The 24,719-nt window shown below is 42.1% G+C and overlaps 1 protein-coding gene across 1 annotated transcript in view; it reads right to left on the bottom strand.

The window, feature by feature from the left end:
* Positions 1-874: 874 nt before the first annotated feature.
* The window catches only part of LOC117817796 (protein diaphanous homolog 1-like), a 97,884-nt gene continuing 74,039 nt past the window's right edge, over positions 875-24,719 (bottom strand). The window contains exons 19-28 of the mRNA XM_034690556.1: positions 10,634-10,732; positions 10,395-10,489; positions 10,061-10,162; positions 9,372-9,611; positions 8,884-9,013; positions 8,589-8,713; positions 8,281-8,445; positions 7,705-7,837; positions 3,338-3,427; positions 875-3,074 (exon numbers count right to left, since the gene is read on the bottom strand). Of these exons, the coding sequence (XP_034546447.1) occupies positions 2,971-3,074; positions 3,338-3,427; positions 7,705-7,837; positions 8,281-8,445; positions 8,589-8,713; positions 8,884-9,013; positions 9,372-9,611; positions 10,061-10,162; positions 10,395-10,489; positions 10,634-10,732 (1,283 nt within the window). The 3' untranslated portion in view covers positions 875-2,970. The remainder of the gene's footprint in view (positions 3,075-3,337; positions 3,428-7,704; positions 7,838-8,280; positions 8,446-8,588; positions 8,714-8,883; positions 9,014-9,371; positions 9,612-10,060; positions 10,163-10,394; positions 10,490-10,633; positions 10,733-24,719) is intronic.

The following is a 24,719-nucleotide window of genomic DNA, read 5'->3' as shown; positions in this document are numbered from 1 at the left end:
TGTCCACCTGCTGTTGTTGCTTCATTTTTTATTTGCATTCTTAAATAATTAACCTTGAAATACACTGAGAACAAACAAGAAATGTTAACTTGAACATGTAAAGCAGGAATGTTCCCTGTTCAAGTTAAGATATATCTTATTCATGCAGGATTCTTGTTATTAAATCAAAAGCACAAGAAGTGACATTGAGATTACAACTTGCATCCTTTAACATCTTAAAATGGGACTCATCAAATTTACCTTTACCAGTTTAGATCTGTTGATTTTTGAACTTGCCTGTATCTGTATCTGTATCTGTATCTGTATCTGTATCTGTATCTGTATCTGTTCTTGTATCATTTTGTTACTTGTGACTCAAAAGCAGTTCAACATGTTAAATGATTCAGACACTGTGAGTTACAGGCTACCAGAAGCCGCTTGGGCGTTTCTGCAACAAAGAAGATTATGTTTGAAACCACTAATGTCATGCCAGAGGTAAAAAAAATGCCTCACTTTGTTTTGGCAAATGGATATACTGTACATCATATAATTGCACATGTGATTTCCGGCCCTGAGGGTAAAATCCCCTTTCAGACACATTGAGCATTGTAAGCCCAAATGTAGCATCATGTTTTATTTGAAAACTGGCAACGTAAGACATGATCACCATGTTTAACACTGATAAACCTTTGTCTCATGTCTGCGAACTCACTCAAAGACATCAGATCCTGAAAAATACCACCAACACTACAGTTGCAATGAACTACAGTTTAATTTGATGTGTGTAGAAAACTATTTAATGTGGTAAATGAGCAACTTCAACTGGACTCTGCTATTGAAAAAAATATTCCAAAATTACGAAGGATGGAAAATATGAGCAAATGATTCCCTGAAATTATGACACATCAAATTCCCTTTATTTGACCACAAACTTTCCATCACATAATCAAATAAGATGTGTAATCCTTTTCTCCATTTGCTGTCCCTTAGTGATGTGTTATGACCAAACAGCCACAAAACATACCAAGCCTTATTTTTCTCAAATCAAAGTCTCCTCATCCCTTTCTGCCCTGTTTTCAGAAAGTACAACTATGAAAACTTTCTGATGAAATAGTGCTCAGAAAGCTCTGCTTGTATGCATAAACTAATGGAGGAGTGTTTTTATTCTGATAATACAGGCTGCCTGTGGCCTCAGTGGTGCCAGGGATATGCCTCCTTCGCTAATTTAAGACCTTTGAAACACCCAACCAGTGAAACATGCACGGAGACACACTGATGTGTGGATGACAAACTTACAGCACTTCCAAAGTGATTTGACTGGTCAGGAGCCGTACTTACTTATTTCAGATACGGGAAGGATACCAGTGATCTTAAGAAAGCTGAGATTGGCTTAGTACCTCACTAATCACAACCCTCCACATCATCCATGAAAACCCTGAACTTTAAACTTTGGCAAAAGTTAAAAAAAATGACAAGATGGGAGGAGAATACAGACACGGATGAGGAACTGAGACATATAGCCCTTAGATTTCCTCCTCTGTCCTACCACAGACAAGTGTGCGTCAGTAGAAAGGCACTCTCTCCCTTTCTATCTCTCTCATGAATGCACACAGGTTAAGGTATTTCCTGTTAGGAGTGTGAGGTGGCCAAACAGTATTATGGGTGACTGACTAAGCCCCAAGTGGGCCCCAGTTCTTCTCACACAGTGCTCTCTTCCTGCTTCTGCCTCTTTCCTCTCCATTTCCTCCTCTCACTGCTGTCTCAGTCAGTTTAAAGGTGACCGAGCCTGAGCTGTTTGTGACTAAAGACTGTACGACCACGGAGCTTTAATCCACAGAGGACCACTTGTCACAAACTGTTTTGTTGCCATGCAAATTGGCTTTCGGAAGGGTATAAAAATGCATTCAGTGAATAAAAGGAACACAGAAAGAAAAAGAGAGAGAGAGCAGGAAAGAGTGCAGTCTACCCTCTGCTCTAAACTATTTCACTCTGGAGCACCGCTTCACATCTGGCTTCTATTGAGGGAGGTATTGGGTTTCACACACTCTTCCCCGGGCCCTCTCTTATGTGTGAATACTTAACCCACACATGAGTGCATGTGAACAAACACACACACAACACATGGTCTATCTCTCTTTCGCTCTCTCTTCCCTAGTTAATGAGCACTGGACACTTTCCCACTCACATAGTTACACACAAGTTTCCCAACACTTGATATCATGTTACAAAGTTACAATCCCGACAACTCACATTGCCTCATTTTCATTACATGGTTGTATCAGTCCTTACCATTCATTGTGTGCTAAACACATAAAACAGCAAAGAGAGGAGGGAGAAAAGTACTCTCTAAAAAAGGAGTAAGTAAGTGGTGGTGGAGACACGAGTAAATGCTAACCTGATTACATGGCAGTCTCTACATGCTAACAGACTAGACAGCATGGCCTCAATGAGGATCAATACAAACAACAGTGCTCAAGAGTAGTCCTCATATACATGTCATGGGTTTCTGGCTGCCAAAGTATTCAGAAAAAAAAAAAAAAATTTGTTCCAGGATAAAATGAAATAAATAGTTCTGAGTTGGATGATTTTGTTACTTTCCATTCTTCATGAGTGTGTGCTTGCAAGTGGTTTATGTCACACTTATGTAAGCTGTATCTGGTTTGGCTTCCCAAAGTTGTAATACAATAGAGTCAGGCCCATATGTACAGCTCTTTAACTCTGCAGTTACATCACTCTGTGCTGTAAAGATCAGACTCCTAAGTTACGAACTAACAAGCCAAACCCATTTTTCAGTGGAGGGAGGATTTACTGGCTTGTATCTTTCTCAGGCTTTAGTCAGTGGTTTTAATATGTTCTTCCTTTAGCCAACTCAGTGATCCCACTTCCATGAACTTGTTCTACCCACACTCTGGTTTGTCCTCCTCAGTGCTACAGTCATATTCCTCTTGTGTTTTTCTTTCCACAACCACACCCTCACCAGTTGTTCTTCTCTCAAGTACCCAGCTGCCACACCCACTCTTGGCAGCCTCCCTCTTCATGTGTAGCTGTGCCAGCCTGTGTTGGCTTTGCCCTCCTGTAACCCAGGCCAGAGCACACTAACACAACCCACAGTATCTGAGCAACAAGCAATGGAGAGAAACTGGGGAACACAAACAAATCTGTTGTTTTTTGTTGACAGAAACATGGAGATGGAGACGAAGAGGAAGAGGGAGTAAATGAAGCCCATGTGCTACATGTGGTTCAGAGTATATGCATACCACAAATGTGTGAGAACGACAGAAATCTGTAAATCAAGTAGGACATGACACTTTGAAACATCTGTATGTTTTGTGAGGATTTATAGGTTGAGTAAGGGTACCTGCTTGCCGAGGTCCTCTCTTCCTCCTGAATGCGGCTCCAGACTGCAGCGCCTCCAACAGGCCATCCATGATACCAGTTTCATCACCCTCTGTGAACACAGCAACAAAATATGTTTCAGAAATGCATTCACAATTGCAGGTATGACATTTTAACCTTTAAATATTTATTTATCTCACACACACAAAAAAAATCTGTCATCACAGCAATGTTATTTGAATCAATGCAACTCTGAGATAAACACTCATTTTCTTTTCCCGACAACAAGGGAGTGATTGGTGGTTTTTCGAAACCCTCTATCTACATCTGATACTCTCAGACATGCCAACACACGTGGGCATGGGGGTCACTTACCAGCCACGTAAACAAATTAGCTACATTGACCCAGATAGTCAGTGACCTGGTTCTATGGTCACTACTAGTGGCTTATATAATGTACTTTCAGGGTGATATAACCGCTATAAATATAAAAAACACAGAGACACCCACTGAGACCAAAAGTGAGACCTCATAAACATTAAAGCACTAAAGAATGAGGTAGTGATTGTGGCTTACAGTTATAAGTGTGTTGACTGGAAAGGACCCTTGTGCATGTTTAATGTGCACATACCTAAGGTTGTTTGTTTACATCAACATTGTCTGCTTAGACTCAGTGTGTGGTGGGCTTAAATCTCCCAAGGGGGGCCAGACTAAGTGTGAGGGGGACCTGTGTGTTCCAGTGTGTGTCTATGTGTGTGTGGGCATGATTGTTTTGTGGGCAGGAGTCAGTGGCATAGCTAAGCACTCAGGCAGATGGTTTTAATTATTTTCTTTGAAGCAGAAAAGAGACACAGGGGTCTAAAAAAGGGGCAGTGAGGTTGTGGGTTAAAGGTTTATGTCTTCACCTCCCCCACTCTGAAACACAAACACACACATAGTTCTCCTCAAACATACACACACTCGCACACACACACAATATTTAATCCTGCAGTAAGCCATGAAGCAGATGGCCCATGGTCTCGCCTGTCACGTCAGAGAAAGTCTCTGACACACACTCCACAGGCCTTTCACAGCTCACATACACCCCTCAATGTCCATGTCCTGGAACTGCACAGCTACATCAGGATGATGTAGGCCATATTTTCTCCTTCCGGGGAAACACATCTGGCACATTTCCACTCACACTAATCACATGGTTGGGTTAAAGCCCCAGTGGAAGGACAGACACAGACCTATTTGTGAAAATGTACTGGAGGCGACAAGGAAACTAAATAACAAGACAGTTATAACAGGGTTTTTGTTGACCGAGTGAACTCAAATTAAGACTGGAACATCCTTGGATTAGTGCACTGACAAGAACATAAACACAGCTCTAAAGTGCCTTTGTATGAGTGCAGCTTAAAGCAAAAATAACTGATGAAGCCACTTGTGGATCTTGTTATATAGGGAAACTTAACAATGATTGGTTTGTTAGTGATTAGTAATAGAGCTAAAATAGGAGTCATAACATAAGCCGGATTTAGTTACTTGTTGTTAATCATGTGCTGCTTTTAATGCACATGATCTTTTGAAAAGCAGACATCTAGTTGATGTTGCTATTATGAGAATCAATATAAAAATGACCTCAAAACCTGTGGTGGAAAATTCTACTTAAACATCAATACAACAATGTCCTGGGTTGAGAGTAGCCACAGCACGCACACATGCTCTGAACACAAACACACAGACAGAACTACAAGCGTGCTACAAACAGCAAGATAATGCCGGAAGCAGGCAAGAACATAAGATGGATTAATTAGTGTAATAGCATTAGATCATGAGCTCTTGAAGATGTCTCTGTGGATGCACACACACTGACACATACTATCTGGCACACATACACACACGCTGACACACAAACACAAAGGCTGGACAGCATCTTGTGTGGAGCAAGAGCACCCCTCATGGATGTTCACACAATAACAGGTGTGGGAATGAATAGGAGAAGAGAAAGAGGATAACACACAGGACAGCCCAAACAGAAAAACAGAGAGAAGGGAAGATATGGGAAAAATTAAGTGTTAAAGTTGGTTGAAAACACAACTTTTGTTTTACATCTGTGCTATGATCATGCTCCTCTCTGGCAGCTGCCTGGGTGAGAAACCATGCTACCTACCTAGGCTCATCCCATCTCATCCCCCCTCTCACCCTCTGCTTTCCTCCTCTCCTCTCCTAACCCTGTTTCCAAAAAGACAACAACACAGTCTAATCCCCAAGAGGGCATCTGCTGCTCTTCTCTCCTTCTTCCTCCCTCCCTCCCTCCCCTCCCCCACACTTCTCTCTGTGTTTCTTTCTGTGTGGAGCATGATCACTCCTAGTGGCAGTTCCCATGCCAGCATCTCTGTGGGTTTATAAACCACAGATGCACACACCCTTCACTAAACGTAAGAATGCACTGCCTCCAATAATTTTTACAGACAGCACTGACACCTAGCTGCAGGAATACGAAAAGGCTGGTTCCATAGCAGTCTGGCATACATCCAAAGATACATGTATGACAGTAAGAGATGGATTTTTTTAGTACAGAGGGATAGAAGGGGATCAAACCCTTGTGGAGCAAGGATCTGGCTTCAATTTCTTGTAGTGTTTGTGGACTTTTGGGAGCTGAACTTAAGTACTTTGTGAGTCTTGTGCTCTAAATCTTGAACTCTCATGTCACAGCCAAATAAAGCAAATAAAGTTCTTTATGATTTTAAGATAAAATAATTATAATGTAATACAAATCTTAGAAGAATCCGGTATTCACAAACATCACATGTGAGGCTCATGTGAGGCTCCACTGAGGGAGCGTCTGTCTGTCTGACTCACACAGGAATGACAAGGCCACAAGCTGCAAACATACACTGACCTTCACTGGTTGAACCAACAACTGGGGTATTATGTTAAGGGAGAGACATTAAGTGAGAAAGAGGAACATTCAGGGAATTCACGAGATAGTGAGGGTATTTGAGTGTATGGGTGGGAGAGTCCAACAGAAAACGGGAATAAGGAGGAGTAGAATGATGAGCTTATCAGAACAACCTTTGTTTAACAGCCATCCTGGATGAGCGTTATAAACAAATACAGGACAAAGAACAGGTGTGTGTATGCCAGACATGAATTTAAATAGGGGGTGTTGAATGACCCCGGGTTACAAGGGCAGTCAAATATGCCACCTGTATGTAAATGATCTCCAGTCCCTCAATGCACATACACACAGTGACACACACATACACATTCATCTTTCAAGCTCTATTATGTTCCAGTCCTGCATGCCTCCAGAGGCTGAACATGAAATTTGACTACCTCGCTTTCACCACAAAATGCCTGCTCCAAACTTTTAACACAGTCAAAATATTCCACAAGAGCCTCAATGCTCTGGTCCTTTAAGTGCCCTTTAAATGAACGGCAGAAGGAGGGGGGAGGGCAGGAGAAAAAGAAGATGGAGGGAAGAAACAAAAGCAAGAAAGAGAGGAGAGGAGAAGCCAGCTGGAACATGGAGCAGTAGAAGAAAAGCCAGAAAGACTTTTTGTAAAAGAGGTTCACAAAACAGACTCACTGATACACATCACACACACTCACACACACAGTGCAGAAACACTTTGGCCACAGAGAGAGTCCCCCCAAAACACAAGTAAAGCAAAGCAGTAACATTCACAAGAGTAAGACAAAGTAACTTTTTAGCTCACACACATACAAATAAGCAGAATACGCTGAGGCTGTAGAGAATTTTGACAGTGGAACCGTGGAGTCCCAGGAGAACTCGAGTGGAGCCAGAGAGAGGAGGAATGTACTGAAACTAGGTCACAGTCTGAGAGAAGAGGGAAAAAGTGCCTCTGCAGAAATGTTTTTCTGCAAGGCAGGATTTGAGCACTAAATGTGTGTATGTGAGGATGAGAGTGAGAGACTGTGTAAGTGTTTGTGTGTGTTTGTGTTACACAGGACAATATGCTGCTGGAAGTTTATAACAGCATCTCATATAAGAGCAGAAATGTGTTTTTGGTGATAAAGAGATTTAGACCTTCTTTCAGTTTGCTTCTTTGGAAGCAAATCCCTCATTCCCCAGAAGAGTGGAGAGAGGTCCAGAGGCTCCTTGCATGTATCCTCCTTGTCCTCACTCTCTGTGGAGCTTATTGTCCCTTGCTTATTACCAAACGCAGGTCATCACCATTAGATTAACTCTGGTCTATAAATTCTTATGGGCTCTTTCAGACACACACACACAGACACACAGAAACACACAAAAACACTACAGAAGCGTGGACTCTGACTGCCCCCAACTGGAGTCAGAGGGAAATGCTATCTGAGAGACATGGAGTGTTTCTCTCTCTTTCAGTCACACAAAGGTAAACTGATGTGATCAAGCAATACCTGCGTTGATGTCGAGGAGCTGGTTCTTCTTGAGTTTCTCCTCCTTCTCTTTCTCTGCCTTTTCCCTTGCTAGCTTGGCCCTCTTGATCTTCTCTTCAGACTCCTTCCTCTTCTGATTCTCCTTTACTGCTTGCTGGTGGGTAAAGAAGAGAATAAGAGGAAAGAGGAAACAGAAAGTGCATGTATAGAAAAATAATGTCAGTCCCTGGTAGGATTATGTTATTGAGATTAAAAATTAGAAGTTCAATAGGACAAATGTATGATAGATCAGATTGATGTGTGTGTATGTAAACAGAACTTCAAAACCTGCGGATGGCAGTTATCAACAGTGACTGGTAAAACAAGTTACATCCTGGGGGGACCTTCCCAAAGGCACAATTACACCTGATGTATGAACTGACAATATAATGAAGTCCCTTTTATTCGTTATTATGTCAACACAAACCAAACAGGTGTGCAGCGTCCTGGTTTGATATCTGTCTTTCATCTTTTTATTGTTACCCCCTTTGAGAGGTCAGTTAGGACTTAAAACCACATCTGAAACAAGTGAGCTCATTCCCATGCACACAAACGCACCTGAAACATGTTTTTAAAGGTGTTGAGGTCTCCAAAGAACTCCTCCACTGAGATTTTTTTGGGGTCAAAGACAAAGTAGTCTCCCAGGTCATTAAACTGTTTCTCCATATTCTTATGCAGAAGATCCAGCTTATCATATTGTTCTTGGGAAGTACCCACGAAACTGTGGAGACATGGTGTTAAGGAAAGCAGAAACAACATATCTGATTTTAAAGACATAAAAAAGCATATTTCAACGAAAAGATGTATTGACTGTGTTAGGCCATTGCTGAAAAATTGTTGAATATATAACTGTATAAAATGGATATGGACATCTTTTCCACAAAATGGTCCTTGTCATTTTGAGGGGGAGGAAAGGTTTCCAGAGTTTTTTGCAGGTCCTTGATCTGACGGCCCATCAGCTCCAGGTTCTTCTGGATCGTCTCTGCAGAAACTGCAGGGGACAGAAAGGAGACATTAAAGATGTAAATAACCTACATTCACTGCATCAATAAAACCCCACTATGTGTACTAACATTATTTTTTTAGTCCACACAAAGATTAGAGTGGATGATCTTTTGCAGGGATAGAGATTTAATGTTATCACTGATATGTCCCATGTACCTCTGCTGGCCTTTTCCACATGGATAAGCTCGTCCATAAAGCCCATGACTTCAGGATACTGCTCCTGACACACATCAGCGAGGAAATGGAGCAGCGTCTGCTTCAGATCAGCTGATTTGGTGTCACGCAGCTGATTGGAAAAGGGATTGATTGAAACAGAGCACACTGAATAGGAAATCAATAAACAGTTATTTAATTGCTGCATGTGCTGTCAGTGAGTCACTCATTTCGGTGCCCCATGTTTTTTTAACTTAAATTAACTTATGGATTTATGTTAATCCCCTTTTGTTACGCAGCAAGGCAAGTAAATAATGTAGCTTGTAAATAGTTTCTGGTTTTGCTGAGCATGAGATTCTGATTAAATGTGGTGTGAATTTGATGTAATTAAAGCCAAAATGTGGGCAGAGTGTAAAAGGATTGTGTTTTCTAACCCTCCATTCATTCAATTTTTCATTTTGTGTGTGTGCATCTTCTACACGGGACTTTACCTTGCACAGGTAGGAAATGGAGAAGCCGAATGCTTTTCCGTTACGGGAGCCAGAATTCATATAGTTCCCGACAAGGAGGGTGATCTCTAGAAGCTTGGAGAAGGTCTGGCTCTTCCTGAGCTCTTCACATGCTGCTGTCACAGACACCACATCTGGCTTGATGTTGTTCAGCTGCTCTTCAAACTGCAGCTTGAACAAGATAGCCTGAAGCCGGGGCATCAGCTTCTTCACACTGGACATCTGGAGGAAGGAAAAAAAAAAGATGGTGAGGGGACTGAAGACCCATTCTATCTGTCTGTTGCCATCGACATTATGTGTGTGTGTGTGTGTGTGTGTGTGTGTGTGTGTGTGTGTGTGTGTGTGTGTGTGTGTGTGTGTGTGTGTGTAGTTGTGTGTGAATGAAGGGGATTCCATCTATTACTCACATCTTCCACTGCTAAACAAAGCAGCTGTTGTTTAACAGCCTGAGGATTTTCTGTATCTAACACATTCACCACACAGACTGACTCTATCTCAATAGTCAAACATTTTCTCGGCCTCATCTGACATCACACTGATTTCCTCGCTGTATTTGTGGTTAGTCATTTCCAAGTCAGGTGGGAATTCCGACTGCACGGATACACCAAAAGCATGAAAAGTCTTTTTTGACAGTGTTTCATTTGACTGTGTGTGTCTATATGATTACTTACCACGACACCAAACTGCTCAGCCTCAGCCAAATCATCATATTCGTCCTTCATCTCTCCCAGGACATTCAGCTGCTCCTGTGCTGGCAGCTGTTTGATCAGGTTCTACATGACACAAGAGGAAAATACACAAGTGACGGAATTAGAGACATTAAATGTTTGTGCAGCCTTGTTGTCCAAGTATTGCTAGTATCCTAATTTTATTCAAGGTACGATTAAGAATATTAAAAGGAAAGACAACACCCAACTATAAGACCATACAAGATCAGATGCACAAACAGAACCTGATAACCACAGAACCTTAGCTACAAACACGGAGCAGATCTGAGCTCTGTACCTGAGCCATGGACTCTGTGAGGATCTTCTCGTTAACCTCCAAGACAGCGTTCTTGATCTCTTCATAGGGGAGACGAAACGATCCCAAGAAAATGGCTGTATGAGCAAACACAATAAAAAAGTAAATCAAAACAGGATTCAGGAGAAAACTTTTAATTATATTTCAAGGTAGGATGCACACTAAGTGCATTTACAAAGCAATGAGAACAGTGTTAGGGTATCAGGCATGTTTGGACTTACAGAGGTTCTGCGAAATCTTGCCATCAAGGACCTTGAGCTCCTTCACCTTCTTCTTCTGTGTTTGCTTCTTGTCCTCCCCACCATCTTGGTCCTTCTTGGCTGAAAATGACAAGAGACAAACTTTTAGAATGGCAGTTTTATTCAGGAAAGATTCTTGTAATCTTCAGAGGATGCTTGATTAGAAATCATATTTCTTTATAATGATGGTATTAGAAATAACACTAGAAGTAAGAACAGCAGTAAAAGCAGCAGTCACTTGTTATTACAGGATCTGTATAAAGCAAAAGAAGGGAGAAGAGGAAGATAGATGGCTAATGTGATGGCTGAAAGCTGACTGACTTGGCACAGCCTTCACTTCATCACTCTCGTCCAACTGTGTGGTGTCATGGAGGTGTTAGGATTATTGTATCAGTGGCCTTAGGTAAGATGAATTGCTATTAAATGCCTGTAACACTGGGCGAAGTTGACCCTGGTGTGTGTGGGCTGGGTAAATATGGTTGGACATTTGATAGCTGCAAGGCAGTCAAAGTTTGCAAAAAGCATACTCTCACACACATACAGTAAGGTTGTATCACACACACACACACACACACACACACACACACACACACACACACACACACACACACACACACACACACACAAACACACACACAGTATATAGAAACACTTTGCGTTAACTTGTTCCGACAAGGTCAGGATGTGACTGTAAGGATGTGTCAGTGTGTGGTTGTGTGGGGGTGACTGTGCACAGGATGGGAATTAAGAGTGAAAGATGAACAAGCACATGGGGTTGACCTCACAGCAGACCACTCTGCACGGACACATTAGATCAGACCAGCAGAGAACTGGATGTCAGTGTTGCTCATTTGTTTCTGCTTTCAATAGCCAACTACTCGTATTCAACATTCATGCATAAGAGTGGCAAAAGAACTGTAACAGCTCTGTAGTATTGGGGCTGAGAAGTGTCATTATTCATGAGCCAGACATTTTCAGGCTGCAGCTCTGACTTGAGGGAAGATTTATTTTATTACTACATTGTTATATTTTTCAATATGCCATTTTATATTACTACACTATGATTAAGAGTTTATAGGCTTTTTTATTTTATTTTATTGAGTAATCAAATGAGACTGTCTTATCATAACTTAGGATGGGCATAGGACATTTTTCTGACATTCCTTTATTGAAAACTTATTCATGACTAAAATAATCTTTGTTGTATTTAAAATAATAATGGAACAATAATTACAGCATGTTTCACAAAGGGCCTATGAGTCTCCCAAAATAAATACTAACAATAACTTATTACGTTTTGTAAACTTTTGTAACTACTAGAGAATCTCTATCACCTTCACAGTTCTCCCCTAATCATTTTCTCCTTGTGGCCTTGTCCACTGCGTACCTTTATAAAGACCAGACAGCTACAGGAAATAAGAATCTATGTCTGACAATGTGGGTACACTGTGTACAGTTATGGTATGCTGTGTCTCTTTATGATGTTTTGTCTGAAACAAACAACATAAAAAAATCATCCTTCCTCTGGGTGCTGAGCAGCCTACCTATTTCCACTGCCTGGTGATGATCTCATGTAATTACAAAGCTCCAATCAAGTGTCTTACTACAACAGACAAGGTTCTGAAATAGCAGACATGAAAACAAAAGTTAGAAGTTGTAAATGGATTTAGTAACAACTATGTAATAAACATTGTTACTCATATCTATTGCACATTGATACATGGGTTTGGCTCTCTGTTCTGCACGTTGCCTTTTTATTATTTTTACTTCCTCAGAGTCATTCCAACATTTTCTTTTACACAAACAGTCCACATTCAAGGGCATTCAAACAGAAACACTGTTCTCTACAGAGAGACAACCACTTCAGCATAACAACTCACTCATCCGTCTCTCCATCCCTCCATATGTGCAGTCAAACAGTGCTTTGTCTCTGTGTGAGAGCCCAATCAGTGGGACAGTCTGTTAACAAGCCCAGGCCTCTTAATGAGCTCCTCATCTCATTCATTTAGAACATACACATACACACAAAACAGTCAGTCAGTCAGAGGACTGTGGCCTCAATACGTTCCATTGTTTCACTCCGCGTTAGATTCTACTCAGTGAAACTACACCATACAAAGTCTGACTCAAGCTTAGCAAAGTCTAACTCTGTACTTCCTCCATATGCATATCATTTGTGTTAGATAGTGTAATCAGCTGTGTGTATCACTACTGTGAATCAACAACATCATTGTGTCCAACACTCCAGCCATAGCCTCTGCTGAGAGCAGGAAACCACCGCAGGAAGACACTCATCACACACACACAGGGTAGGAAAATCTATCAGGACATCTTACAGGAAACTACATAAATATCTTCACCAAACACACAAACACAGCAAGTCCCAGCTGAAAGGCAAGGAAGTGACACGAATCTACAAATAAACACCTCAACACAGAAGCAACAGCTTGGAAGCTGGATCAAAATCATTCATATCTAAGACACTGATTTAAAGATTATATGGAGAGCAATAACGAGATCTAAAAGTCACCACATCAAAGAGTGAAAGCTGTAGTATGTAACAAAGTCCTGTGCTCACATGTATAGATAATGGACTTTCACAGTTGTACAAAAGGCTGACAGGCATATACAGTATATATAGTACAGATGAACATCTTATGTGTGTAGTAAGTAATCCCAAGGAATGATATAACAGGATTATCCCTGCTAGTCTGGGAGCAGTAACCTAGTTAAGGCATCATGTCACTAGGTCAGTGGGTGCCTGTGTGTACACATCTCGGAGAGATGGAGAGCCACTGAGGAAGCATGTGTGTGTGTGCATCCGCAATATTACAGCTACAGAGCCAATTGTGCTCGAGCCAATAGAATCAGGCTCAGCTATGCTGACATCATGGCTGATTCATAAAATGGGGTCTGGTGTGGAGATTGTAAAATGGCTGCTCCGTGGTTTCCACATGCAGAGCTCAATTCATTTATGAGCTGATGGCACCTCTAGTGGTGGCTATGGAGCACTGCTTCCTGTAACACTTAGTCATTGTGGGGGAGGAGAGGATATGACTGAGGCAGAACACATGTGTGACTAGACGCACACTCACACACACACACACACACACACACACACACACACACACACACTAAAATACACGTATGAACACACTTGTGGAGTGCTGACATCCACATGTTTTATCATCCCAGCTGCCTTTTTGTTATGCCTTCACACAAAGGCAGCTTCTTTTGTGGAAACAAATCACTACCACCCTTACCACCACACACACACACACACACACACACACACACACACACACACACACACACACACACACACACACACACACACACACACACACACACACACACACACACACACACACACACACACACGTCTCTTTTACTGGAACACCTCCCCCTCGTCTCCCCAACAGCTGCCTGGCACTGAGAGATGATGAAAAGGGGGGGGGAATGAGAGAAGGGGGGGTCTATGTTTGTGTGTGCTTGTGCACGCAAACGAGTATGTGTGTGTCATGACAGAAAAACTAATTCTGTCCATTTCTGACTTCTGTTTTTAATTGTGGAAAGTGGAAAGAGAGAAAAAGAGGGATGGAGGGGGAGAGGGGGGCCAAAAAGAGGGGGCACAGAATCATGAGGAGCCAAGTCATGCCGAGGTCCCTGTCAATATGTAACGAAGTGTGTGCATGTGTGCGTGTCTGTCTGTCTCTAACTGCACAAAGAGGAGTCTGTTTATCAGTCAGCAGACCTGAGAGTACCACCCCCCCTTCCTATTCCCCTCTTCTCCTGTTCTCTCACTCCTTAAAAGGAGAAAATGTGTGGTGGAGAAGGTAATGGGTAGCCAAGCTTGGAGAAGAAAAAATAATGATGGAGAAAAGGGAAAAGAGAGAGAAAGTTCACACAAAGAGAGTGAGTAAAACAAGTGTGGGGTGAACTTTTATCCCATAATACTTTGAACTGCAGCCTCAACTCATAGAAAAGTTCAAGGCCTCTCCCAGAAAGCAAAGCAGCTTTCTTTCTTTTTTTTCTATTCTATCTCTTCTCGTGCCTTTTCATGCAGCCCATTCATCCACTCATCACCGCTCCCTGTTTGTGCAGCCTGAAGTTTATTTTTAACCCACTAAAAGCTTTCAGATGATGTGCTCCTTTGTGTGTCTGTAGCCCTCAAAGTGTTTTTCTTTGGCCCTCTGGTGGCAAGATAGCAGAAAAGCACAACATTAACTTTATATAACTTCAAACTAAGTTTTTTCCATTCAGCATTCCAGGCTGGAGACAGTCTTAACTGGAACAGATGAGAGGGTTTTTAGTTTCAACATCAATATCTGTGGGCTGAGTAGCTCTTAGGAAAAAGTGCTGTGGGTTGCTCAAGAGAAAGAACCACACAGAGACACAAACAAATCATGTGCCAAGTTTCAACATCAACAAGGACTAAATCATTTAGAAAAATCTATTGTGGACATGTTAAGTTATTTCTTAAAGGAAAGTTCACTTTATAAATGTTAAAGTTAAAGTTCCTAATGGAGGAAAGAGAAGAACAGGAACAGAAAAAAGGGGAGGGGGGGGCATGAAGTTCTTTGTCTAAAGTAAACAGGAGGCCCAAACAGAGGCAGACAGAAGGACAGCTGTAGTCGTGGTCCCTTTAAACTTTAAATGTCCAACATTCTGTCACTTTCTTTCTAAGTGTGTGTGTGTGTGTGTGTGCGTGTGTGTGTGTGTCACAATGTAAGCAAGTTTGACAGAAAAAGAATAAGGGGGTTTCCACGGTAACCTCCAGTCTGAAAGAGCCCCTTCATCCTGTTTTTCCACTGTGAAAGGAAACGGGAGAAAAAAAGTCCTGACTGTGTGTGTGTGTGCGTGCATTAGTGTGTGTGTGTCTGTGATTGTGTGAAAAGGACCAGATGGCAGGGTGGGGCAGTGAGGAGGGGGGACGGGGGCAGGATGTGGGAGGGCTAGGATGCTGGGGGAAGGCTTAAGGGAGGGGCTTAGGCGGTGCTCACTTGCGCACCCCTGGTGCATGAACAGTATAACTGCAGCTTATATTTTCTGTTTTTCAGTAAATTTGATGATATCCCAGCTACAACTGTTCAAGTTACAAAGATAAAATTCTCAAAGATGGCCTGAAATATGCAAAGAACCTGACTGAAAAATATTTACCAGTTACTCACTGGCCCTGACCTTCTGGCTTTAACTTTCAAACCTTCAACTATGACTGAAGCTGGCTCAACTTTTGGACTTTTGTTTTTCTAATGATGCTTTTAGAAAGAACTTTGTTTTTTAATCTGAAACTTAGATGAGCACATTTGTTAGACTATGGAGAAGGTATTTATCTGTTTAAAACCTTAATAAGTGTAACATTGGAAATATATCAGTTTGCACCCATGTCATATTTTTAACAAATTACAAATAAAATTAAAATATCTTTAAACTATCATCTTATGTCACATATTTCAGGTCCATCAATTATGTTCAAACAGCTGTTCTTAATTATATTTATACTTTATCTTTGAATTCAAATGACAAATACAAAACATCTACCGCAGACTTTCAATGTTAGCCTTAGTTCTGTTCTATATTTAACTTAAACTGAAATAAACATTAAAATGTATTTACATTTTCTTTTTCTCAAAAGTATTTCTTTATTAAAGACTTCAAGTTTGTATTTTAACTTAATGTTTTGACTACAGGAGGCAAAAAGTGAGTCCCCCATCATTGAGGTTACATTTATCCATGGAGTCACAGTGCCCTCCACTGGTGACTTTAGTGTACTGCGGCTAGACGGCACGAGGAAGGCAAACCCCCACACCTGGACACAGAGTTTATCACCTTCACAGTCCTTCTCATCAATGTTAATTATATGATAGATAGAGATAGGGGAACAAAGAAGGAAAAACTGATTGATTTATGTGTGTATATGTGACAGTAAAGGGAGAGGGTGGAAGTGAAAGAGTGTGTGGAAGTGTTTGGTGTGTGGAAAATAGTGGGTCTGAGTTTGTGTGTGTGTCAGTGTTGTTCTCTCAGGGCCATTCTGACCCCTCCCTGCTCTTCTGGCCATGAAGGTCTTCAGTGATGACGCACACAAGGCATGTAACGGCATCACTGATGAGACACACACACACACAAGCACACACGCACGCACGCACGCACGCACGCACACCCGCACACACACACACACACACACACACACACACACACACACACACACACACACACACACACACACACACACACACACACACACACACACACACACACACACACTGGGAGTATGCTGCCTGCATTACTGATAAGGTGTACTACAGTCGACACACCGACACAGCATTACCTTGAACTTGAATTCGCACTTGCTGAAACCACACAAACAGCTCATAAATCCCCATAGCAAATAACAGAGGACACCAACAGACACCCCCCACTGCACACACACTCACACACACACAGACGCGCACACGCACCCAAGGAGAGGTGAGCTGCTATGGTGTGCTTATTAAATCAGTCCTATATCAGCCAGTCTCCTTGGGACAGCAGAAAAGATTTACTACAGCAATTACACCGGCTAATTACAAGGAGGAGAGATAGAGGGAGTGAGAGAGAGCTACAGAGTGTAAAGGAGAAAAGGAAATCAAATCAAAAGAGGAGAGAGCAAATAAAGGTGTGAAAACTGAGACGATAAGCAAATAAAAGGGGGGAGAGATAGAGAGAAGTTAGTTTAAAGGACAAAGACAGTGCAGAAGTGACCTTGAGCCAGCCACAACACCTGAGCCTTTAATGGGGTACATGGAGACAACTGAAAACAGCAAGGTTCAATGTTAGAACTCATGAACCAGCTGTGTTTTTGTGTGTGTCTCTCTCTATGTGTGTGTGTATACATGCATGCGTGTGTATCTGACCTACCAACTGAGTGAGTCACTGAGTATGTTAGTAGTGTTTTTGTGGTACTCTGGTAGTCTGGTGGTGCTCTGGTGTTTGTTATTCACAGTGTGAATGTCCTTGATGCTGCACTGGCCTTCACAGCAGAGTGCTCCCTCTATGGGGAGGAGAGAGAATTACAGCACCTGGGATTAGCCTACACTCCTTCACTCCAACAGGAATTTAAGTTGATTTTATCTGTCGTTTTCCTATTTGATTGGCAGACAAAGCTTTGAAAGGGAAAAATACTTGAAGGTGACACCAAAAATGATAAAGACCAAACATCTGTTGGATGCACAACAGGATGCATATATTCAACTCCCTCTTCAGTCCATATGGCAGCTTTGTTTTTTAGGGTCTTTGGGCTTCCACAGTATGAATTATTGTCCATTCTTTTTTGCTAAATAGCTTAAGTTCAGTCTTACAGGATCAAGACCATCTGTGAACTGCAAGTTTCAAGTCTCACCACAGATTCTCAGAAGGATTGAGGTCTGGGCTTCAAGACATCACAGTATCTCAATTGCTAAAACACATCCACCACGCCTTTTCTCAACACTATAAGCACAAAACCCAATTTTCAAACTACATTCACTAAATAAAGTTGCCTTGCCTTGCCTATAACAGTAGCTCGGATTTCATGAGAAGTTACTGTTCATTGTCTTTCTCGATTTTGCTCCCCTCCTCTTCCTCCTCGACCACCTCTTACTCACACTCTTCCTCTGCCTCTCAGATTATATCTGTCAATTGTACAACCTTCAACAACCAGTGCTCTCTGAGCTGGCTTATATTGCTTTCCCCACATCATTAGCCACTAGTGTGATCCGTTTTGAGTGGTTGTGTTTAAGCTGTGACACCTGTGCTTCAAATTTGTCTAACTTTTGCTACCTGTGCTTACCATTATGCAACACAAGTGCATCACAGTGCAACATGTGTTTTAGTGAGTGAGAATGTGTTTGCAAGTTGTGTCTAACAGGTGAAAAGTGCTTATGGTTTTGCCAAAAGAGTGACTGATTCAATACATGGGTTCAGGTCGCTAAGGAATTTGGTTCAGACAATAGGGCTTAGTGTTTTAGCAACTGAGAAATACTGTAACATTCTTCTTTCTAAACCGTGTAAGTAAAGCTCTGGCTGTCTGGCTGTACAGCCACAGTCATTGTCCAGCAGGGAGGAGCACCTCCACTCGACTCTGAAGTTCTTTTTCTTGTAGACTGGAAAAGGATTTCTTCCCCAATTCCCCAATATGTTTCTCCCCTGCCCTAAATCCTTGCTAGTTTTTCAGTACCTGCTGATGAAATGCATCCCCACAGATCGATGCTGCTATACTGCAGTGTGCTACACAGTGATTTTGCACTGGTGCCAAAAGTTTGAGTTTGATCTCATCAGACCTGAGCACCTTCCCAAAAAAACGTTTGCTGTTTCTCCATGGTTTGTGGCAAACTCAAAACAGGTCTTTTAACAGCTTTATTTGATCAATCACTCTCTGCTTGCTACTGTTCCATAGAGGCCAGATTTGTGGAGTGCACTACTAATAAACGTCCTGCAGACAGATGGTCACACCTGAGCTGAGGATCTTTAAAGCTCTCTCTTCCTTGTCCTCGGCTTAGATTGGCAGCTCTCTTTGCTAGATCTGCTTTGGTGCCATATTCTTTTACTTTATTCTTGATTGACTTAATGGTTCTTTGCCAGGTAGTCAAACCATAAGAGTATTTCTTCTTATAACGCTTCCTACCTTTGTACTTCTTCTTCTACCGCGTAATCTTGTGAGCTCCTTGGTGTTCATGATTCTGTTTGTTCAGAGATGTTCTCTAACAAACTGAGACCTCCAGGAAGGAGATTTATTCATATTGAGATTTAACTGCAAACAGGAGGACTACATTTAATCACTTATTTGACTTCTGAAGGCAATTAACTGGAACTGATCTTAGTGAGGAGTTTCACTGCGAAGAGCTTCACTTTTCAGATTTTTAGTGGCAAATAATTCAACTATATAATATCGTATCTAATTTCAAAATGATGGGCTATTTTGTGTTGGTCCATCACGTAAAACCCTCAAAAATCAATTTCAATTTGAGGTTCCAACATGATAAAATGTGGAGCAGTCAGAAGTGGGCAAGAGTCATGCTGATATGCAGAGTTTCAATCATCAGCAGATCCTTGTTCCTGGTTCTTTAGATGTCAATAAGTGACATTTGCAGCAATTTAGATATCAAATGCATATATGTGTGTGTGAGATACATGAGATTAGATTAGTTTACAGACAATATATGAAGGTCCAACAATCAGAGCAGCAGGTGAAAGTGGAGAGTAACTCTTTACTTCTGAGTTCCCATTAGTGAGATACATTGTGAACCTCCACCTTCCCTACATTCAGCAGGGGCAAGGGGGACTCAGGTCACATACTGGGCGGCTGTGGCTCAGTGGTTGAGTACGTAGTCTCTCAATCAGGAGGTTGGGATTGAACCCCCAACCCTGCAATTGGGATCCTGTTGTCCACATGCCGAAGTATCCTCGGGTAAGACACTTAACCCCAAAACCGCCCCCGGTGGCTGTGCCTGCAGTGTGTGAATGGGACTACTTAATACTGATGGTTGCTTGACATAGCAGCCACTACTATCAGTGTTTGAATGTAGTGTGAATAGGTGAATGTGAACTGTAATGTAAAAGCACTTTGAGTGGTCAGAAAGCTGGAGAAAGCACTATATAAATACAGTCCATTTACCATTACACTTGGATAGTACTCTCTCGATGTGGTGCCAGCTGAATGAAATGACATTTCCCTGCTTGTTAAGTGTACTGTCCAGCCTAAACGCGTCTGTGACATATTCACAATCATGCAGAAAGTCTCATTTACATGAGCACAGAGGTAGAAATGAAAACTTATAAATTGGGTTTCAATCTCAATTAAAAAGTTGGATGAACTGTAACACACATGCACCCCATGAGGCCCACTTTGCTCTGGGCAAAAAGGATTAGGTACTTCGCTCCTGTCAGCCCTCAAATATTCATTATTACCTTATGGAAAGATAGCAGACATGGAGCAAGTGGGAGCAAGAAGGAGCAAGAAAAAGGGGGAGTGCAAAGAAAGAGCATGAGAGAGGCACTTTATGAATACAAGCAGTTCTGACTTATGCAAAGCAAAATAGATGAAAGGAGAACGGAGAAAAATGAAGGTCTACACGGTGTCATGCCATGGAGGACAGTTAAAAGCTCATTGCAGGGATGGAGCACACGCTCATCCGCTGTTAATCCCCCAGTCTCTGTCCTCTCGTCTCCAAGCATCCATCCCTTCACTTGTCTTTATCTATGCTTCAGTGATGAGGACAAAGGAAAGCACTCACTCATTTTCCCTCCCTCCCCAGCCCTCTTCCCTCTCCTTTTCCTTCTCAGTCTCTTCAGGCGAGACTCGCAGGCCTGATTAGCAATTGTGACTTGACCGCATGGTGGAAAGATTGGCACACATGCAAAAACACACACACAGGAGCATGTGCACACATATGTATACACATACACACGCAGAATATGTGGCAAAGAGGAGGACTAGGGCCAGTTTTGCTAGGTTTAATTACCCCTTGGGCACAGCCAAGAGCTAGTGAGCAGGCTGGCAAGGAGGAGGAGGGAGTTGCCTTTTTTAATGTCAGCCATTGCTTGCAGGAAACAAATACACACATGCACACACAGAGACACACACAAACACAGACTTGAGTAAGTCTGTTTGACCAAAGGCAAAAAAAAAAAAAAAAGGAAAAAAATTCTAATGCTTGTCACAGTTTTTTGCAGCCAACATGTTAATATGACCAAGCCAAGGAAACCAGAGTGGAGAGGAAAAAGAAAGGGAAAAAGAGACATGGAGAGCAGGGCTGGAGGAGAGATAAAGGGGATGAGTAACAGAGTGGAGCAATTGCAATGGGAGGCAGCATTGTGGGGAAGAGACTGTGGAGCAAAAAGGATGAGAGATAAGGATGAAAAGAAAGTGCGATACGGTCAACAGAGTAAGAAGAAAGAAGAAGGGATGAGAATGAGAGCCCAATTTCCCAAAGACTTTGCCTTAATTATGACGATTAACAGACTCAAGAGACACACATTCATCTCCATATTTATACCAACACAAAGAACTTTTATTCATGTATTTGAATCATTGGAAAATAGGCAAGTTCACTTATCTTGCAATCCATACTGCAAAGAACCCGGTGAACACTTTTTTAAATTTGTGTATGTGAAGCTCTCTCTTTGTTGCAACTGCTTTGGGAAAACTACTGCAGGTGTTTGAAATACATCAATAACACAGGATCATAGTCAAACTAAGTAGCTGGAGGGAGATGACAACCATGATCTGGCAACCTCCACCTTTGCGTGGGAACCTGGGGAAAAGTCTCTCTCATCAAAGATCCATTGGAGTGCTGCAGGGTTTCTAGTTTGTGGAATCAGTTTTACCCCCCTCCCCTCAAAAACTAAAACCTCACAAATTCCCTCAAATAAACTAAACAAGAGGAATAGATATTTAAACAGGGAGACAGACGTGCAAATCCTGCTCTAGAACATCTGTCTGCTGGCCTCTGCGGGGAATTGGCTGTAGTTGGGGATAGACAAAAGGACACACATGCATGCACACACAGACACAAACAAAAACACATACACAAAAGTACACAGCTAATCCCACCATGCGCTTAGTGAGCCATCAGGGGACGTGTTGCCAATCAGACAGCTATGTGCGGCTGGGCAAATGAAAACAATCAAGGAACAACACACAATGTGGCGAAGAGACTGGCACGTGTTGTGTGTGTGTGTGTGTTTGTGTGTGTGTGTGTGTGTGTGTGTGCAAGTGGGTTGGTGTTGCTGTGTGATAGAAGTCACAGATTCATGAACACATAATGCCAACCAGAGATCAGCCTCTGTGCTCACTCTGTGCATTCCTGGGGGGATTGTGTTTGTATGTGGAGAGACTTTTTTTTGGGTCTTGTGTAACGAGAAATGATTGATATAAGGGTGGCTTGTTCAGGAAGGGAATTATTGTTTTTGGATTCACTTCTGACGAGGGAGGCAACAATACGGTTAGCCCACTGTTCAACATGTACCTTGGATTTTTGTTCACGGTTTTCCTACCATCTTTTGGCATTGCATTCTGGTGAATGTTTATGTTTTGTAAATTCCAGAACAATTTCTTTATTTTGCTTTGAAACAAAAATCCAAAATAAACTATTTATACACACTCCTGGTGTATTGTACGATATAAAATCGATAAAGAAACATATGTGAAAACCATATTATCAGTGCTTACAGGGAGTGACATGTATAGATTCTGCTACCTCAACATACTCTCTCCTATGCCAAATGAGTTCTTGTATGACGTTCATAAAGGGGACAGGTCTTGAGTCATGTGCTCAACATCTCCCAATCCGACATATAGTGCACCGTCACAGTGAGGCAACTCTCTGTTGCCCATGAGGTACATCTGCAGTGAGAGCAAGGCTATATGTTGTGGTTGATTTGTTTTCAATACCTTTGCAGGTTGTTTCATAGAGGTCGGGAATTACCTTGGTGCAGAAAAATGTGCGAGAGGGTGCTTTGTAAGGGGTCGAGCATTTTAATAAAGTGATGAGAGCCACATCTTCAACCTACATTTTTTGTGTCACTCTTAACCAGTGGGATATGTTTAATGGAAGGCCTCAGCCAGGGACTGTTGCATTTATGAAGATGGTGTTACCTGCTTGGCTATCCTGCTTTGTGACTATGAAATCTCTGGTTGTTTGCGCTGCAGATGTGGGTCATGTTGGAAGTGTATCCATTTGAGTAAGCAACACGTGTAAAACAATGTTTACAGATGTTTTTTTGTTTTGTTTACCGCTTACTACACCACAGAGGTGAGAGACTGTGGTGCTTCCTCATATTCAGATTCATATTGCTGCATCTCCTCACCACTCCCCATGTTACAGTAACGTGTGACATCTGACATCAGTATGATCAGCTTCCACTAATTTTAGTGATTGGATATTGACTCGTGGGGAGGAGTTTTCTCATCCCAGCATGTGGACTCAAAGGCGCACACAAACAAAGCCAATTTGGCATGGAAGTATATGGGACAGTAGATGCTGCACCAAATGCATCCCCATCTGCATACTGCAGACATATTGTTGGACCAAAGTGTCTGCCCCTGAATACAGGGATAATCTTGTGCCCTGCACATTCAGTCAGCAGGCTGACCTGGTTGTGTGTTATTTAACAAACAGAACAGAGAAGCATTGGCATCAAAATTCTCTGCATTATACATATCTGTAATAATGGGTTGTATATATCAGAGCTAAACCAGGATAATAGTACAACCTGAGCAATATCAAATTTGCCTAGCAGGTTTGAGGTCACTAAAATGCTCCCTAAAATATTGAAACAAAAGACTGCGTAGTATTTTCTCCACTCTACCTGTTGTTGGTACTGTGCACCAGTGACCTAGCATGTGTGTGCATGTCTTGCAAGATATTGCTCCTCTCCCTGTCTTGTCTCTTCTCACGGCTCAGTGAGTGTGTCAGTCTGCATTGGCCCTCTTTCAGGAGCTACTGAGAGATGGCAGCACCATTAAAATTTAACCCACTATCTCACCACTCTCTACACACTGACAAGAGATGGAGAGAGAATGGCAGAGATAGTCGTGCAGGCGTGCAAGGATGTACAGGCATGTGTCTAACCACAGCTACGCACACACATACAAAACCTCAGACACGCACACACACTCATTCCCAAGGAGTGAGTTAGATGTGATAGCGGAAGATGGGGAGCGACGGAGCGAAAGATCCTATACAGATGGAAAGTAAAGAATAAGATGGAACAGATTACCGCTTCAAAACCACACATGTACGCGCACATCTGATGCGTAGACGCGGAAATGAGTGGCATCAATTCAGCAGGGGAAATGGAGAATGTCTACAGGGCCTTACATGCTATGGGTCTGCACATTCTATCAGTCTCAGCCTACTTTCCCTCCCTTATCTCTCTAAATCTATCAATCTTCTTTGTCCAATAATTCAATGTATACGTTTTTCATTTTTCCGTGTTCCCTCTCTCTCGGTCTCTCTCTTTCTTTCTGTTTCTGTCCTTTTCTGCCTCAGTGGAGTGTGGGATGGCAGGCAGTGCTAGGAGGCCTGTGGTCTCTTAATTAAGAACCAAG

The sequence above is a fragment of the Notolabrus celidotus genome, chromosome 8 (genome assembly GCF_009762535.1).
Source record: "Notolabrus celidotus isolate fNotCel1 chromosome 8, fNotCel1.pri, whole genome shotgun sequence".
Classification (NCBI taxonomy): domain Eukaryota; kingdom Metazoa; phylum Chordata; class Actinopteri; order Labriformes; family Labridae; genus Notolabrus; species Notolabrus celidotus.
This window is presented reverse-complemented; position numbering and strand designations above follow the sequence as displayed.